The following is a 19,600-nucleotide window of genomic DNA, read 5'->3' as shown; positions in this document are numbered from 1 at the left end:
GGAGGAGGAGGAGGAGGAGGCGGCGGCGGCTGTCTTAACAGCAACTCTGTAAGTGAAACTGAGTGACTGAGATTATGGGGTATAGAAAAAGGAAGAGAAAGGGTCCCAGGTTAACTGGAGCATCTGAGCGGAATATATCACTGAGGAGAAAAAAATAAAAAGAGGAGCAAAGGTGGGGGTGAGGCAGGGCTGTGTCTCAGGCACACACAGGCGATGCCCTGGCAGCAGGTGGAGACAGAGCCTGAGCTCAGGACAAGCTGGGCTGAAGGCTACTGATTGGCATTGTTAGCTGACTGCATAATGCAAGGCACAGGAGAAACAGGGCAAGTAGTAGAGATTTGCACTCACTAAGAAAATTGATATGATGGATGTTTAAATTAGAAAAAAATGTCATTATAGTAAAAGACACATTGCTAACAATAAAGAGATCAATGTGTTAAAAGTGAAGGATATTTTGAGGCAGATTAACGGCAATATGTCTTACTGTAATACATTTAATTTAAACATTCACTGTAGTTTTTGTTCACACCTTGAATAACAATGCCACCTCCACAAATAAAACTGGTTTTCTAAACCGTCAGCATACCTGATCTTGCAGCAGGGTGCCTCCGAATGCCCAGATACAGGCAAAAACAAAATAGACTTCATAAACTTCTTTTGGGCTATCAGAAGGCACATTTTCAGGAGTCAACAAACAGTCCAAAAGGGCACAAACAGTCTGAAGAGAAATAAACAGCAATTCATCTAGTGCAGTGGTAGTGTAGTAGTCAAACAGTTTCAAAGGACTTTACAATGCCATTTTATCCTTAAGGGATTTTATGATTTTCAAAATTCTAATTGCTATGTTGGGAAACACAAAAATTACTGCATCATGTGTCTAAGTCAAAAGTGGAGTATTTTTTGTCACTTTTCACTCACTTGATTTTCTAAGTAATAAACTATTAAAAAACAAAATTGAAACGATTCGATTAACAACTAGTGGATAAACCAGAAATGTAAGCAATAAATATGTAAAAATAAAAGAATATATATTTATGTTCACTCTTGTAAAGCTGGTAATCATACTAACACGGCATTCTATAATCTACTTTCCCACTTAATATACTGAAGGTGTCTTTCCTTATCCTTACCATCGGGAATGCCTTCCTAAGATTGTGCGGGATGGACAGGCATCCACTGAACTACTTCCCTCCCTGTGGACACCAGGTAACCTACTTTGCTTAGCTCCTTGGCAGTCACTTTTTCCACCTGTTGTCATAAATGTAGAAAGTTGGACTTAACAGGGAGCACTTTTTGGGCACAAGATTAAATTTAACCTTGGAAGAAATACTAATCAGGAATTTGCTCTTCATACCCTCCAGGTGAAGCAGGAACATTTTCTGCTGGTCCTAAGCATTCCCAAATTTAGGGCAAGCGAGTCAGTTCTGAGGGGAACATGGCTGCAGGAGGGGCCCTTACCGTATGGAATAATAACAATCATGAACACCTTTTGGGGTTAGTTCCCTAATGCACAAAGATAGCTGTCATTAATTAGCGCTGTCACAGACCCTAGACTCAAGACACTCTTGCTCCAGTTTTTGGAGGCAGCAACAGAATTTTATTATGATCAAATGGACAGTAATGCAAACACGCTATAGTGTGTGTGCCTTTCTTTTCCAGCCAAAGAAGATGGGACAAATTTTCCATGTAAATAGCTGAGCACTTGTATTTTAAAATCTCTTTTGGCTTCTCTCTTGCACTGTGCCATGTTTGCCAATTAGGAGTAATGTTTTAACAAAACCTAGCAATTTTTCATCAAAAAAAAAATACAGCAAAACCTGAAAGCTTTGCTATTTCTAAGTAGAAACATGCTGGTTACAATCAAAACAAAAAAGACTAAAGGGTCTCAATGTGATTTTATCAGGTGAACACTCCCTCTACTACGTCTTAAGATTCTTTCATTTTTTTCACAAACACAGTGCTGGAAAACATTTCGAGCTCTGTGTCGGCAATTAATATAAATTTTATTTATATTTTAATGCATACTCCAAAAGAGTAGTTATACTTTACTGAATGTAAAGAAGTTTTATATACTTGGAAATATATGCATTCATTTTTTCAAGCTAGCCATTTTAAATTAGCCTCCTTTCCATTCATTTTTATGTCAAATTCCTATAAGCAATCACAGAAAACAGACTATAAAACAACAGCCTACAAGAAACTAAGGATTAAATGCCATTTCTGAAAACTACAAAAGGAAGAAGCAAGAGCAAAAGTCATATTAATTCTTACTGACCTATTTTCACACCACTCTTGAATGAAAAAGTTCACACCACAGAGAATCACACAAATACACAAGTCAACTTGAGAAAGAACACGATTATGCTTTTTGCAAGTATTACACCAGAGGAAGTCTAATTAGGCTAACCACATAATTAATTCATTATGAATAAATTCAGACCTGCTTTCAGAAATAAATTATACCTCAGATAATTACTGTTGAATACTATCGTTTACTTAATTGGTGTGTGAATTATCCAAAAACCTGAACTTTCCCTTCTTATTATGCTTGCCACTATTCCTAATTTAGCTTCAAACAAATTTGGTAACATAGTAACTTAATGGTAACAAAGTACTTAGAAACCAATTTTGCTCCTACAGGAATTAAAAAAAGGCCTGAAATTGTAAACCTGTTGTGAATTTGATACATGTACAGGCTGGGGACAGTTTTTCTTCATGCTGAGATTAGGAACACAACCTTCATTTCTGGGTATCGTGAATTATTTTCATTTGCTTCCATGACAACAAATCATATAGTCCCTTTACTCTTACCAGCTGTCTCACAATAAGGATCAGGAAAAAAAAAAATCTCTGGAATACTATGAGCTCTTTATGCCCACTGACACACTTTCAGGAATAATTCTGGGAGGGGAAGTCTGTGGGTGGTGACATCTGTGGGGAAGAATTCAGACACTTCCTCTTACCACCTGGTTGGCATCTTTAACTGCACAAATTCATTTTATTCAAAAACATACCAGTACCTCCTCTGGGCAACCTAGATAGGCTCTAGGAAAACGTGTAAGGCTGTTCCAACTTTGTTCTTCTAATTCTGTTCTAATACACTTGGGAGGAACTTGATTCGATAAATATGTATTTGGCACCTGCTATAGGCTCAGAACTGTGTAAATTTCTGGGAATAGAAAAGGAATAAATCATGGCTTTGGCTCTACAGTTCAGAGCCTCAGAGAAAGAGACTGTGAGTTGAAGTGACAACACAGAGTGACAGTGCTTGTCAGGAGCTTGCAAAAAGCTCCAGGGAAGCCCCGGGGGCTGGGACAGGACGGGTGGAGCATCCCAGCAATTCCAGGATGCTTTCTGTCTTCTTGAGCAAGCAGAGACTTTTGTTTTGGTGAAACTCCAACAGGCTCCAATTAGAATGTCGCATGGCTTATCTGAAGACAAACCTGTACCAGGCTGTTTTCTGGAATAGGGGTGATGGTTTTAAAGCTGGTTCTCAGCTTATCCAAACATGCAGGAATGTATTTATCAAAAAGAACAGTCAAATTGGCCTTTTCGGATTGATGCTGCCTTCTGTCTATCCAACTGGCCACATACCTGAAGAAGAACACAGAAAAGCTTTTACTGAACATGAAGCTTGAAAAGTAGAATTTCACCATGTCCAAAGCTCTCTCTTAAACACAGCTTGGTGCAATTCTTCCTGGACATATTTAGTTCATTCACTCCATTTCTCAAACCGCAAGTTTCTTTAAATGGCTCTTTAAAAAACTTGTTTTAATGGCCATTTTCACCTTAATAAAAAGAATGTAAAAGAAACTCCTAATAGCACTTAGAAGCCAAACATAATAGAGTATAAGTAGGCTATTACTGAGCATTTAGAAGGAAGTACAGTATGTCATTTCCTAAGGGACAGAAACTATTTTTATGGTGGAAGGCTTATTTATGAAAACAGCTTGTTATCTTTCTTGATTAATCTTGGCATCAACTATTTAATAATGAGAAATCAATTAAACATAAAGAGGAGAAAATTCCATAGGAGCTACTTTACATTCCCTCCTTTTCCCCTGGACTCAGTGTATTGCCAACTTGATAGCTGATAATGTGTTTCTCCTAAGGGGCTCTGAAATGGTTATCTCGTACACATACATATGTAGACACAGACATATAAATATCTCAGCTGTTTCATGAGGATCAGAATATCATACATATGAAGCTTATATATAATGCCATATATATTATGCATATCTGAAACATAAAATATTAATTTTGATACATTAAATTTCTCTAACATCTTAACAAACTATTTATCAATAATACAAAACAAAGCATGACTTTGTGGCATCCACAACGGTTTCTGGCATGAAACTAAGAGATGCTCAATGAAAAGAAAAAAACTCTCACCAAGGTCTGACTGAGCAGGAAGTACTGGCAATAAATACATTTGGCAGCCAGCGCAGAAGCAGTGTGGTCGTAGACCAATCACAGCTATACTTTTCTTTACAACAAGTTAGGGTTTGCATTTTAATTATCAGAAGAAATTGAAGCAAAATGATTATGTCACTAAAAGTGCCCTTTGCTTTTCACAAGATGTCGCTATGGGGTTTTATAAAACAGTCAACACTTCACTCTGTTCGATCTGTCAGAAGTTTTTCAGGGCTGGGAGGGACAGTTTTGAGTGCGAGCCCACTCGCAGGGGAGTAATTTGGTGGAGCGTCTCGGCATCAGCGAAGGTGGGCGCCAATGCAAAGCAGGTGCTAATGATGGGAAGAAAGACCCTTCCCCTCCACCAGAAGAGCTCCAGGTTTACCACACGAGGTCTCAATACCAGTGGTTCGGAAACTGTCTAGGTAGCCAAAATCTTCTGGTGTCCGAAACCTTGTTAAATTAACAGTCTTGTGCTGGATCCTATCAGGACAGTGGGAAATCTTTGGACTTACAGTCTGCCCTGCATGTGAGCTTCAGGTCTGTCATTCACCTGGAACAACGGATGAAGTTAGCGGTACAGGCTGAGCCCCAGAGCATGCCTGTATTTCTGGATCTCTATTTTTATAAGTTATTCAATCTCTAAAGATGAGAGAATGGGACTGCAGGGGTGGAAGACAGAAAGCTCATCCAACACAAAGGAGAAAATTACACGAAGCCAAAAGAATATTTTAGACTAACACAATGGGGGAAAGAGGACAATCTAAAGTTGTGCCTCTCAAAGTTATCTCCTAGTAGTAACCTCTTTTGGAATCAGATTAAATTCCAGATGTAACTTCAGTTTCTTGTACAAACCAACTAATTCATTGTTAGGCAGATCCCATTTTCAATGTTACACTCATCTTCAAATAATTTATATAATTACAAATGAATTTTAAAATTTTATTACCTATAGTTTTCCCCTTTTATATATTCTCATCCCTTTCTACTACAAAAAAAAAAAAGACAATGACCATCATCTTCAGAAATTTTCTTCTAATTCTGCTTCTTTTTTCAAGTGACATATAGGAATTGTTGAGGATTCTTTTAGTAAACTTACTTATAACCGAAGATTAAAATAGTATTTGATTTCTGCAGCTAGGCACATGATGCTACGGTTTAGGAATATTGTTTAATCTTAAATGGTTCATATCTGTAAAATGTGGACACAGAATTAATTTTAGAGAATTTTAATACAAATGTTAGAAAAAGTTTAAATGACAATGGAACTATCTTCATTCTTTAAAAGGAACTGCATGAAGATACTGTGAACATACTGTTTCATGATCTCTCCTACACACAGTTTTTTTTTTATATGTTTGTAATACATAATGATTCCATTCATCTTGGAGAACTGGTACATGTTCACATTGCATCTTGGTCATTTTAACTCCCCTGTACTCCCGCTGCCCTCTCCTCCTCCTCCTTCTTCCCAGATTCCTTTCCCATCTCCACAGTTCCAGTTTTCTGATGTGAATAGAAATATAATTCCTAGTTCCTCTGGCTGAAAGGGCTTACAAACAATGGCCATACCAGTAGTGATGCGCACATTTTCATCAGCAGTGAATACTAAATATCATTGCTTATAGTAAAGTCCTTCCTTCTGGTTCTTTGGAGAAATGCTGACTTAGGCATCAAGCAAGGGAAATGAGAGACGAATCAGAAGCATGTCGTTTAGCCAGAAAGCAAAGTGCCAAAGACTTAAAGGACAGCTAAAAAAGAACGCAGAAGAGACTGGCTTGAAGAGGCGCCTACTGGTAACATTTTGTGACAATATGAGAACCCAAAAGAACCTTGCCAATGAAATAAACCATAAATTAAAAATTATAGGAAGGAAGGAAAGAAAGGAAAAGGGGAGGAAAAAAATGATTTGCAGAACAATGTCACCTACTGCATGTAAACAGAATGACTGAATTAGCAAATTACCACTTCACCAGCACCCATGGGACATCCTTTGAGACGTTTGCCTTGCTCTCTCCAAAACTGCAAATGTTATGACGTTAAAGGTGACAACGGAGACAAGTAAATGCAGAGCATAATATTTGTTTTGATGCTGAGTTCTATTAAAAAGGTAAAGAGGAAATTACTGGGGAAACTAGCACAATTTGAAAAAATGGTAGTTTATTTTATAATATTAAAAATAAATATTTCTGTATGTTATAATGTATTTATATAGGAGAATATCTTTTTTCCTAGGAGCTAAGTGCTAAAGTACATAGGGATGAAGTATCTTATTATCTCCAACTTACTTTAAGATATTTCTACAAAAATAAAAAATCTCTGTATGTGAGAGAGAGAGAGAGAGAAAGAGAGAAAGAGAGAAAGAGAGAAAGAGAGAGAGAGAGAGAGAGAGAGAGATTGAGATTATATGATTGTATCACCAGAGAGAAACCAATGTTGTAAAATGGTAACAAGTGGCGACTGAGGAAGAAGTCTGTGGCTGTACCTTTTCAACTTTTCTATGGTTTTAAATACTTTGAAGCAAAAAGAAGTTTGGAAGAATTTAAACTTAAAATAGTGGCTTGGAAAATTAGGTTAAAATTTTATTGATCTTAAAAGAGAATTGAATATTGAATCAATACATGTAGCCATCACACTATAACTCAAAAGAAAGGTACCACACTATCCAATAATTATGTAGTGAAAACAATACCCTACATCTGAAATAGCCATTTTGTGGTGGCTTCCTGAAACTTTCTGGCAACAGCAGGTAAAAGTATTAAAATACCCTTTAAAAAAGTTTTTCATTTTTTTGGAAGATGACTTGTCTGGGTCCTTTTGACACACAAATGAAAACTAAAACCTATGCAACAATCTTAGATAAAACAAAAATCAATATAAAAATAAAAGTTAATAGTGAAGAGGAAGTTATTTAATTCAGCTAAGAATATAAACTGGGTGTCTCTTCAAGCAACCTGGGGCTTTGGATGTACTGGGTAGAAGCCCTTCAGTGAGTGAGTGTGAGCTTTTATAGCACAAATCTCCACATGATGCGACTGAGTCTGAATTCCATGGGAATTGGGAGCAGTGAGGTCACTACTGAAATCATACCTCCCCAGTAGGGGTGAGAGATCCCCAAAGGAGGTGAACCCTGCCCCCTGCACAGGAGCCTGTGCTTTCAGTGTAGGGGAGGTGAGGGACACTGGGGAGACCGTAGTCAACCCCTTCACCAGAAGAATTCAGGAGACAGCATTCTACTGGGGAAAGGAGCAATCAGCTCAAGAGCAACTGTCCATTCGGGCATTTGAGAAACACTCCTCCCCTGGCCACATCGGATAAAGTTCTGTTAGACAACAGAAGCCTGGAGATGGCTTCACTTTGCTATAGTGGTGAGGATATGACTGCAGTGAGCAAACCCGTGTGCAGAGGAAAAGCACCCAGGAGAAGGGTAACACCTAGCATCTGGCAGGAAACAGGTGTCATCCTTAGGATATGAAATGATTGACGAAGGGCTGGTTCCAAAGGAGTGGAGAGGAGTAGAGAAACTGGATGGAGAGCAACAGGGGTTTGCTGAACTGTGGGTCTGGACTGTCTCCTGATGACCCATGCTTGGTCAAAGGCTTGGCTTCCATGCTGTAGAATGATTGGGAAGTGGTGGAGACCTTCTGAGGGGTCCACTGGGGGCTTAGGCCCTTGCTGGGAGTATCATCTGTCCCTCTTTTCTCTTTTGGCCAAAAGGTGAACATTTCTGTACCACCACAAGCTCCCGCCATGAGGGGCTGCTTTGCTACCAGCCCAAAAGCACAGGAGGCAGCCTCCTGCCTCAGATTCCATGGATGCGAATCTCTGCGATTATGGGTCGAAATAAATTTTCTGTTTAGAAGTTGCTTATTCAGAGATTTGTAACAGTAAGGGAAAGCTGAGACATTCAGGGTGATAATAAGGAATAGTTACCACACCTGTACCTGCAAGGACAGCGGAACAGAAGGACCTGGAGGGGGAGGATCTCAAAGGGAAAAATCCAAGGGGGATGGACCCCTGTAACTAAGGGATACAGCCATCCTGTGTGACCCTGCAGGGGTAGAGCCTGCAAGATACAAAGCATAGCCCATCCTCACTCTTCTCTCCTCTTGTTTCCTGCCAGAGCTCCTCACTAGCCAAGCTAACCAGATGCCAGGGGCAAGCAGCCCATTAATGGGCTTCATGTGGGTCAGTCTCCTGAGGCACAGAGCAAGGTGAGCACAAGGGAGTGTGTCTGCAGGGCTCAGCAAGACATCTGACACAGTGGCACGTCAGCCCCAGCACTGGCACTTCAGAGCTGCCCACGACAAATGGCCACGAGGATGCACTTTGGCAAGTGTAAGATTGAGAGAATGTGCTCTAATGAAAGCATTTCCGCTGTTTCCTTATGCATATCATATGCACAGACATACATCTTATTAAATGGTTTCTATATCGAGGTGCTTCATTCCAGGTTTTAGTCACTTATTCAAGAAATATTTACCGGGTTCTTAACATTTTCTAGATGTTTGATCAAAGTATTATTCAAATTAAAAATGAGAAAAGCACCCATCCAGGTGCTAATTTAATAAATTAGCCTAATTAATTAGGCTTAAATTTAGTTATATCTTCATTAATCATTTGAACCTAAGAATGAAAAACACATACAATGACAAAAACCCCAATCTGATCACAAAATTAACAAAGGACTTACATATTTTTCCTAAAGAGATAACTGAATAACCAATTAGAAATTGAAAACATGCTCCATATCACTCACTAATCATTACAGAAAAGTGTATCATGACTATAATGATAGCGCCCCACATCAATTAGCACAGTTACTATCAAAAGACAAGCAAACAATTCACAAACAATAGAAAATTATAAGGGTTGGTGAGGATGTCGAGAAAGTGTGTGCACTTTCCTTGTGCTCTGCTGGTAGAAATGTAAAATGGCAAGCTACTAAGGAAAATAGTATGGCTGGTCCTTAAAAATTAAAAAAAGGACTCTGCATACGATCAAGCCATTCTACTTCAGGGTACATAACCAAACGGACTGAAAACCAGAACATGAAGAAATCTCTGTACAGTGACATTTACAGCAGCAGTGGCTAAAAGGTACACAGGCCCAAATGTCCATCAAGAGGTGAATGGATAGGCAAAATGTGGTAATGTTCTTCAGGCTTAAAGGAAGGAAATTCTAACACACACTGTAGCATGGGTAAACTCTGAAGACAGAACTCCTAGTGAAATAAAAGGACAGGTACTGTATGGTGCTTCTATGAGAGGTACTCAGAGTTGTCAAATTCTGACAGAAAGTACAATAAAACCTGCCAAGGAGCCAAGAAGGAGTTATGAAGAGTCATCATTAACAGGGGCAGAGTTTCAGTTTGGGAAGATGAAAAAAGCCCTATGGATGGATGGTGGTGATGGTTGCAAGACAATGCGGATGTACTCAATGCCACTGAACTGCATGCTTAAAAATGGTTTAAATGGTAAATTTTATATTATGCATATTTTTTACCACAATACACAGAAAGAAACTAAGGAAGAAAGAAATACTCACGGATTCCAGCCCAAATCCTGTGGGTTCACATACAGAATACCAGCTCTGGAGACAGTGGCTGGGGTGGCCGTCCGCAAGTGGTGTATCTCAAACAGAAGCCTCATGGAGGGAGTGAGGGCCACCCGCTCATTGCTGGCCAGAGTCAGCACCTGGAAACAGCAGCACAGCAGTCACCCAGGGCAAACTGGCAAAGGAGCACCGACAGCTTGCCGTAGTAAGCAGAGCACTGTCCCTAGTAGATGGGCCAAAGGCTGCGAATCAGGATCTAAATTTATCCCTGAGGTGGCCTGACTGGCCCCTTAGAAATAAAATTACCAAAATGGACTCATGACAGCCAATCTTTAAATGACTGCAGGAATTACTGCTAAGCTGAATATAAGTGGATTACACGACAAAGCCTAAATAGCAAGGAAAATTCTCTCCAGAATCTCAAACACCACACTTATCAACTGTCCTATAGGAATTCTTACAAGGGTGAAGACCCCAGTCCCGTATTTGATGATGAACATTGTTTTAGCTCAGAAAGCAGTAATTACTGTTAATACACAGTGGTTACTTCTAGCTCAGAATAATGATGGTTACTTATTTTTCTCTCCAGACCCACCAAATAGACCTTCTGTTGTTATATCAGTGTCTTACAGACTTGTACCATTACCTTCTGTTTTAGTTGGGGATGCTGAATTAACCAAGGAAAAAATGCTTGGAAGAGCATTTAAACCCAGTCTGCAACAATAGTGACTAGTTAATTTTAATACCTAAATTTTACCAATTATCATACAGCACAAATTCATTGTTTTACTGTCCAATTATTCATATTTAATCAAAGCACATATAAGACATAATAATTCAGACCTAGCTCTTAGAAAATGGTGTATAAACTAAATTCTCAGATATATATCTATGATTAAAGGCTATTAAATTTATGGAGATAAAGGTAATATATTCCCTCAAATTCTTTAACTGTGAAATTAAGAGAATTGTCAGGAAAATGCCATTTATCAAAATAGTGATAGTATAAGAATATCCAGTTAAGGAGCAAAAATTAGCATTAACATTAATAAATAAGTGAGTGAGATGTTATTTTTAAGGGTTAGCACTGCAGTTTATTGACCTTGTTATCATCCATGACTGTATTTAGCGACTCAATCCACATGGGGTCAACATCTCCATCCAACACTATCCATTTTGGCCCAGCATGTGTAAGATTTGCTTGTTCTCTTAGAATGGAAGAGAAGAGACCTACAAAATAAGAGTAAACAATATTAGTATATCATGGATTTGGGTGCAGTTTATTTCTAAAAGAAATTTATAGTATTTCTCCTCAAAGGTCTTTTATTGACTAAAAAACATTTTGCTGTCTCTTTCTTGTAGGCAGTGTATCTCACACTCTACATGACATACAGGCTCCAGATCTGGTTTTACTACTCACCAACAGGCAAGTTTCACCTCCAGGGAAGGATTATTCCCTTCCCTGACTGACTCTCCCCATAGGTCAAACATGGATACTACTACCTTCCTTAAAGAACAGTTGTGGGATTTATAGGCAACATATGTAGAACTCGCAACTCCCACCAAATGAAGACGTTACCCTTTCCCACGTTCTGAAATTAGTGTCTTAGAAGTACTCGTTTATCTCATCTAGTTCCATTTTTGTGTAACAATATTCCAGAGTCATAATTCTAAGGTAAAGTTATTTGGAATTACACATCTCTTTGGTAATTCTGGATGCTGGCATTATATTGTCATTACTTAGCAGATGTACAGATAAAGACATTTTAAACCCATGGCCTTTCTGCCACTGCTACATGTCTAAATACTGGATAATTTAAGAATTGCTGACTTTTCACATTCAATTATATAACACGATGGTGAATGAAACTGCTTTGGTCCCTTTGTATGGAGGTTTCCTCTACGAAATGTTTTGTGTAAAAAATAAATGACAGCATCTAGTCGAACCTGCCACTATGGTTTAATTAATAGGAAAGCCAGCAATCTTTTCTAATAGCTGTGGATTCCAACCTATTTCATAGCTTCTCAGTATGTGCAGATGAACAATTTTGTACTGGTCATTGTCCTTTATAAAAAGAAAGAGATTAGACTGAGCAAAAATGTCCTGCAGATAAAGGAGAGTGTATATAAGGTAAGAGGAGGGAGAATGACAAAGTGTGTCCTGCTTCACATCAGGTCATCAGGGAAGTCTTCTCGGATGTGACCAGACACTTAAATAAGCTAAAGGAGCAAGACATACAGACATGCACAGGAAGAACGACACTTTGGGCAGAGAGTCAGATACCAAGGTCCCATTATGCAAAGGGGCTTGGAACAGTCTCAGGAGGTCAGAATGAGCAAACTGTAAAGAAGGGCAGAGTATGGAAAATGAATTCAGAGCCGGTGAGGTGGCCTCTAATCACTAGGGTCTTCTAGGCCATGGAAAAAGGTTGAGTTCCAAGGGAGACAGGTAGCCAGTGGAAACCAAAAGATGAGAGAGAAAATCCTGAGGAGCCTCTGACTTCTGTGGAAAATGAGCCACAGGAAGAGCAGTGGGCAGTGGCCTGGACTAGTGTACCCTCTATGGAGAAGGCGAAAGTAATGGGATTCGACACATATGGTGTTTTTATGTTCAAGCCATGGGACCTGTTGAGAAACTGAACGCAGGGAATCAGAGGAAGTGGTTCCTCAGGACCAATACAAGGTTCGAGCACTCACTGACATAGGAAGTCATGAGGGCCCCATCTGCAAATACAGGGAGGCTATCCCTTAACAGACATGCTCGGGCCCGAAATGCTTTGGATTTCAGATTTTTCTGGATTCTAAATCATTTACATAGACTTTACCAGTTAAGTAGCCTTAATCCAAAAAAATGTGAAATACTTTGAAATCATAAACTTATATTTTAATGGTCTCAGGTTTTAGAACATCTCAGACTTGGTATTTTTGGAATAGGGACAATCAACTTGTGCTGTCAGGGCAGCAAACATGCCCACCTGACTTCTGTCACTGGTCCTTAGGATAACCTCGTCCAAACCTCAGACAGGATCCTACATCAGGTACTTTATCAATATGAACTGGGGCATCCACGTTAAGGTTTCTTCTGGATTAAAAGAGCCCTGACAGAGCCAATATAGGATAAAATACAGCTCGGAGCACAGGTTGCTGAATGCATACCAAGTACTTATTTGAATCCAGCTTTCATTTTTACATTGTAAATGCTGCTGTGATCTGTTGTATTTGCAATAATGCCAATGAATAAGCAGTAAAATCTGTGACTATGACTAAAATTAGTTTGTACTGAAAAGGGCTTTCTGGATAGAAAAAAGAAATTTTTAGCCACTGAAAGGGGAAATATTACTTGCCATCTTTCCATTCTCGGGTAGCATGATGTATGAAACCAAAGAGTTCATCTGTTGTCACAGCTTTAGGGTTCAAGTCGTTCCAGACGGGCTTCTGTTTCATGTGAACATATGTTCGGTTCAGTGTTCTCAAAATCTGAGGAGGGAAAATAAGCAAGCCAAGAAAACGAATACCAATGTAAGCCAAATGGAAAATAAAAGGTTTTCAGAGGATTTTCCTTACTCAGTATACGTTACTGAATATTCTGTAGAATATCTAGACAAAGAATGGCTCAAAATGGACACACAGTATGTGCCTCTTCCTTATCATCTTGAAAAGTCCAATCTCATAAATTCTTGGGTTCAGTTCACACAACTCTTTAAACCATTTGGACCAGAGACAGTCACTTTATCACTTGTGATTTTAACCATGTGTACAAGGTGGAGGAGAAGCAATCACATTCATGTTCATAAACCCAAATTGCCTGAACTATTTAGATCAGCTATTCTGCAAAGTTGGCCCATACCAGAATTTCCTGGACGGCCACAGCTGGGTCCACCCCCAGGGTTTCCAGGTCCATAGGTCTGGCGGGAGACACACTGTCTGCATTTCCAGCAAGGGCCCAGGTGATGCCCTGATGCAGGTGTAGATATGTTTTGGGGTCCAGTGACCTAGGGCAGTAACTCTCAACAGGAGACTGTCCTGACATAGAAGAAGAGTGGCTACATTCCTGGGCTTTTGGTGAGCAGACACCAAAGATGCTAAGCATCCAACAATGCCCCAGACAGCTTCCTACAACAAAGGATTCTCCAGTCCAGGAAGTCACTAGTGCTGAGGCTCAGAAAGCCTGCACTAGAAAATGATAAAAACAAGCCTTGAGGGGAACTCACAGGATAGCTGCTCAGGATATGTCTAATTAATTGACACCCTAACCTAAATACCTGTCCCATCGTCTCTCTTGCTTTCTATGAAAAGCTATAGTTTTGTTTTAAATATTTATCATCCTGACCCACGCCTGGGAGTGTTGAAATACTGATAAACAATTGCCAAGTCCTCTGTAATGGTAAGGTGCTGAACAACGTAGCCCCAAGCTTCAGAGGTCTGGCTGTATCAGCTTAAGTGCATATTGAACAGAAAACAATAGGTGAAGACTAGATGAAAGAAATTAAATGCCTTAGGAATATTAAGCTCATATTTTTAGAAACCATTAATCTACTGGAAATTACAGAATTTAATTTTATCCTTCCATGAACTATGGCCTACATCTGAAATACATTCTAATAAAATAATTATAGGTCTATCAGATGTCTACTTTAATATTTCAATTGTTACCTTTTTTCACTAAAAAAAATTTCTCTACAGAGCATCCCTCTGCAATGGTTCCACTTTGGATTCGGATCTAAGTACTGGCTAGTTCTATATACACCCATGCTCTAAAACTCATATGCCCATTCTGATTATTTTTAGTTGTTGGCTACCAAATATGTTTACATCGAGGCATCCTGAATTAAAATGCATGTAGTTCTGTGTATTCCATCTGCCAACCAAGAAAATAAGTACTTTGCCAGGACCATCAGTAGAGCCAAACAAAATCAACAGTGAACTAAAAATGGGGGACGATATCACCCATTGCTTATCACTGTTGTGCAGAGCAAGTCATGCATAATGCACCTAGCACAGCACATAATAGGGACTTCAAAAATGTGAGGTTCTGCCCTACAGTGAGGTGTATTTCTGAGAAAGAGCTGAAGGAAAATATTTGGGTTTGTTTTTCTTAATGATACAGGAAAGAGAAACTAGGATCATCTGAAAAAGACCAGAAAGTAATTCTGAAAAATGTAAGTAGACCCACTCAAATCCTGCAAGTCTCCGACAGTTTTTGCCCTTGATACAAGAATCCAGGGCTGAGTATTACCGCCAGGTGCATAGGGTACAGTTGAAAATGCAAGCATAGGATGCTATGAATCTTGTGGGGGAAGCCTGATCTTCTATTCAACTTACTTTTCTTAGGCAAATGCAGTGATCTATTTGTTTTTCTCCCTTCTCTCTCGCAATATAAAGGAAAACTGTGTGAACAGATCGAAGAGCAACATTAGAGTCTAAGATTCTAACCCAGCATTGAGTTGGGTTTTGCTGAAGGGAACCCTTTTAAGCACTGAAAACAGCCCCTGGCTGAGAGCTGTGAGGTGGGTCATCCTACCTTACTCTTCCCTGTGCCTGCGTTTCCAACCACAAAGACAGAGTGTCGTACGGCCAGCAGCTCCTCGAGCTGGACAACCTGCAACCAGACAGCCAACAGTCACTGCTGTCCTCTCAGGAGTTGGCGACAGAAAGGCAACCTACCCACTGTTGCTCATTTCTTTCCTCACAGCCCAGGCAAGCTGCTGACAACAGTGTGTTTGTTCAAGGGAAGTTAAAACAGACCACAGGTCCAGACACAGGAGCACAGTTTCTCCTGGATCTCCCAAGTAGAACATAACAGTGAGAATAAAGTACAAGCACTGCTTTCTGGGTAAATGGTACACGGCAGACATAACTTTAAAAAAATCAATGATGCCTCATAAAGGTTTGTACAAAAATAGTATGTAGTCAATCATCAACTACAACTGAGTAATGATTTTTCCCATAAAATACCTAATGTGGATTTTATATATGTATTGCAATGTCCAGGTAATGAGATATACAAATCTCCCTGTGTTCACTAAATTCAAACTGAACAAGCCCATGCACAGCCTTTGATAAGTCAGTATCTTTCCAAGCTATTTCAAGCATGCTGACATTCCTCTTGTTAAAAGCACACACTGATGCTTTTACTTTCAATTTTCTCCAAAATGAAAGGGAGGGAGAACAAAAGAAAAATTTGGGGCACATCTCCAGGAAGTTTTATAAAGTAATTAAAAGTATGCTTACAGTTAAAACTATTACTTACATCATATTTATGTTTTTACCTTCTGGCTGGCTGGGACTACTAAAATATTTATTTGTAGTTACTTTAGTTGAAACTGTCATATTAAAAGGCTCAAAAGTATTTCTTAATATCACATTAAGGCCAGGGTAACATAAGTCAATGTTTTAGCTAAGTACTATATCACTTAAGCCATCATTTGCACTGCAAACCCCAAGGACTTCCATGAAAAGCAAGGTCCTCTTTTACTTTGAGAATGAAGCTGTCCTCAGGCTGCAGGCGGAGCTCCAGGGTGGACTGCCTGACCATCTGTTCAAAGTGTGTGTCCCTCCTCCGGGGTACGTCCAAGGCTGGAAACAGGTCGCCAACCAGGCCCAGAAACACTGGGACATCATCGGTCACTATTTTCGGCATATTGAAGTCCCTTAGTGCTCGCATGAGCACCTAGAAAGGAGAATAGAAAATATTGCATCAAAAAGCCAAAAGAGGGCTGGGGATTTAGCTCAGTAGTTCCACTGCCTGCCTTGCAAGCACAAGGACCCCAGTTTGAAAAAACCCCAGTACCAAAAAAAGAAAAATCCCTAAGAAAGGATTTGGAGTTTTTACTAGAAAGAAATGATAAGATATATTTAATCTGATTTAAATATTATACAATGTATATGTGTATCAAAGCATTAACTATTACCCTACTAGGACATATTCTTTTTATTTTTATTTATTTATTTTTGGTACCAGGGATTGAACTCAGGTCTATGCACTTTCAAGGCAGGCAGCAGAAAGACTGAGCCAAATACCTGGCCCTCATATTCTTTTTATATTTTATGTACCAATTTCAAATATTATTTATTTATGCAGCACTGTGGATTAAACCAAGGACCTACATACTGAACTGCATCTCTACACACCCAGCCCTTTTTTATTTTTTTCTTTGATTTTTGAGACAGAGTCTTGCTAAGTGGCTAAGCAACCCAGGCTGGGCTTGAACTTGCAATCCTCCTGCCTCAGCTGCCCAGAGTGCTGGGATCATAGCTGTGCACCACCACTGCCAACCTCAAGTGTTTTTGTTTTTTTGGTACCAGGAATCAATTCAGAGCCTCAGGCTTGCTAAGCAGTCACTGCCCTGCTGAGCTATATCCCCGTCCTCCAGCTCTAATTTTTAAAGTCAATATGAGGTCTAACAAACACCTCATGAGCTGAAGACACTATTTTTAATCCTCAGACTAAAGTATGAGATACTGATACTGTCTTCCAGCTGGCATGGCCTTCAATCTATTGGGAAAGGAGATGCTTTCCAATTAACAACAGAATAGAAGGCTCAAAGAATAAAATCAACAATCCTCAGAACTGGGTCAGCAAGGAGGCTGCTCCTTCCTTGCCAATGCTCTGTCCATCTTTAGAAAGAGTCTGGGGGACTTCTCTCCTGAGTCCTCAGACTTCAGTCCGCAAGTTACCATGCCTATCAGATCCCCTGACTCTGAAAGGACAGGATGATGATCTCAAATATTTTTAGCTAGGTTTTTTTTGTTTGATGTTGACTAAAAACCAAAGGGGGCTTTAGATTTTTTGAACATCAGGATAACATTTATAGAAACAGCTAAGCATTCCATCAACAGAAACCGTACAGCAAGAGATCAAAGAAATGCAAGAGCATGTTGACTAACATGAATTGCAGCACAGAGGAGGAGATACATCAGCCAATAAAAGAGACCACATAATACATTATCCCTTAACATAAAAAAAGGAGCTTACAGAAGGGACCTAGGTTTTCTCTCCGCGGCCATACTGCACAGATTCGTAGTGAGGAGCACCTCTTGCTCTGTTTGTCAAACAGAGGAAGACACCCAAGTGCTGTCGCCATTTCTCGCAGGAAGGAAGGCAGGAGTTTCCCTAGCACTACTCCTGACACTGCTGTTAGGCAGCCACCCTTCCGGCTTCATTCTTTGTGCCCATATTACATCCTGAGAAATGGACAGACCTTCTCTGATTCAACTGCATCTTCACTGGTATGCAAAACTAATCACCTGATTTAATCAACCAGATTGCCTGAATGTTCCTCAAAGGAATTCAAACCATGGTTACTGAATTATTTGATTTTAACCGTCAAAAGACTTTTTATGGCTGATATTTCAAAAGCGCTTATGGAATCACATTTCTTTCTCAGATTCATAGTTCTGTATTCAAGAACACTTGTGCCCTCTCATCAGAAATGCCAGTCCTTAAAATATCCTGCATTCAGAAAAGATGCCATAGGGCCGGGGATTTAGCTCAGTGGTGCTGCTGCCTGCCTCGCAAATGCAAGGTCCCAAATTTGATCCCCGGTACCACGAAAAAGAAAAAGAGAAAAAGATGCCAGTGCCCCGTTGGCTCACTGTCCAGGTTTATGGCTCCATTTGTATGAAATTGTTCCGCTACTCACTCAACAAAATCCCATCAGGGTTGTGGTACCTGATCTTCCGGTCGATTTTTATCTCCTCGTTTCAGGGAGCCAGCGACAACCAAGACCGATTTAACAGCACGAAGCCCCCAATCATAGTGATCCTAAAATAAAAACATAGTTTTTTTTTCTCAAAAATTGTATGAGGGGATAAGATTCTCATTTCAGAAATAAGAACTGCAAGTTAGAAAGTTCAGAAAAACACAAACTTTAATAATTCCAAAAAATACGCCCTTTCCTCTCCGAAACTGAAAATCATGTTCCTGAGGCGGCTGTCCTGCTTCTTCCTGCCCTGGTCAGCAAATCTTCCTTTCCCACAGCATGGCAGTGCAGCTTCTGCTCAGGACTCCATCTGCCTCCCTCGCTCCTCTCCACAAACTTCTAACTCACAACCTCTGACCACAAGCACACTTCTAAACGGTGCACGGAGGGTGCTGGCTTCTCACTACCTAGTCATCACTAAGACACCCTTTCCCCGATATCGGCCCCAAATGCACTAAGAACTATATTGTTAAAATGCAACTGTAAACCAAGGCCCCTCTGAGCCTTCCACATTGTCCCCAAGGAAGGTTCTTCCCACAGGCTCGGAGCTCTTGGAGGATAAACAGTAACTTATTCCCTTTGGTTTTCCAGGTCGAAGCAGTGCCTGGCACAGAGTAACTGTTCAGTAAAAGCAGGCTGTGCCAAAGGTGACTGATCCCATGTCCATGGCTTTCTTTCCTTGGCCCATACAATCCACAAAGCAACAAGAAACCCTTCCCTTGAAGGGCTCTCAGCTGGGCCTGTGACCTTTTTACCCAACCTCTGCAACCCTCAGAGTCACTAACCTGTTAGGACAGAGAGGGGGTTGTGGGACTAAAATGAGTTAACTCGGGCACTGAATATGTATTTTATCCAGTAGTGGGTAATAAAAACAATTGAGTGGGATTTCGCCATCATTTTTTTTTTTTTTTTTTTTTTTTTTT

At 39.9% G+C, this 19,600-nt stretch overlaps 1 protein-coding gene across 1 annotated transcript in view; it reads right to left on the bottom strand.

Annotated features, from left to right (window-relative positions):
• Positions 1-19,600, bottom strand: part of Dnah11 (dynein axonemal heavy chain 11) — a 174,595-nt gene that overhangs the window by 152,278 nt on the left and 2,717 nt on the right. Inside the window, exons 2-9 of the mRNA XM_033757147.1 lie at positions 18,647-18,739; positions 16,451-16,645; positions 15,497-15,574; positions 13,320-13,452; positions 11,078-11,205; positions 9,967-10,115; positions 3,444-3,594; positions 587-718 (exon numbers count right to left, since the gene is read on the bottom strand). Coding sequence (XP_033613038.1) covers positions 587-718; positions 3,444-3,594; positions 9,967-10,115; positions 11,078-11,205; positions 13,320-13,452; positions 15,497-15,574; positions 16,451-16,645; positions 18,647-18,739 — 1,059 coding nt within the window. The remainder of the gene's footprint in view (positions 1-586; positions 719-3,443; positions 3,595-9,966; positions 10,116-11,077; positions 11,206-13,319; positions 13,453-15,496; positions 15,575-16,450; positions 16,646-18,646; positions 18,740-19,600) is intronic.

Source organism: Fukomys damarensis, unplaced genomic scaffold, assembly GCF_012274545.1.
Source record: "Fukomys damarensis isolate Sample0158 unplaced genomic scaffold, DMR_v1.0_HiC HiC_scaffold_4, whole genome shotgun sequence".
Lineage (NCBI taxonomy): Eukaryota > Metazoa > Chordata > Mammalia > Rodentia > Bathyergidae > Fukomys > Fukomys damarensis.
The sequence above is the reverse complement of the archived record's forward strand: the minus strand, read 5'-3'. Positions and strand labels throughout refer to the sequence as shown.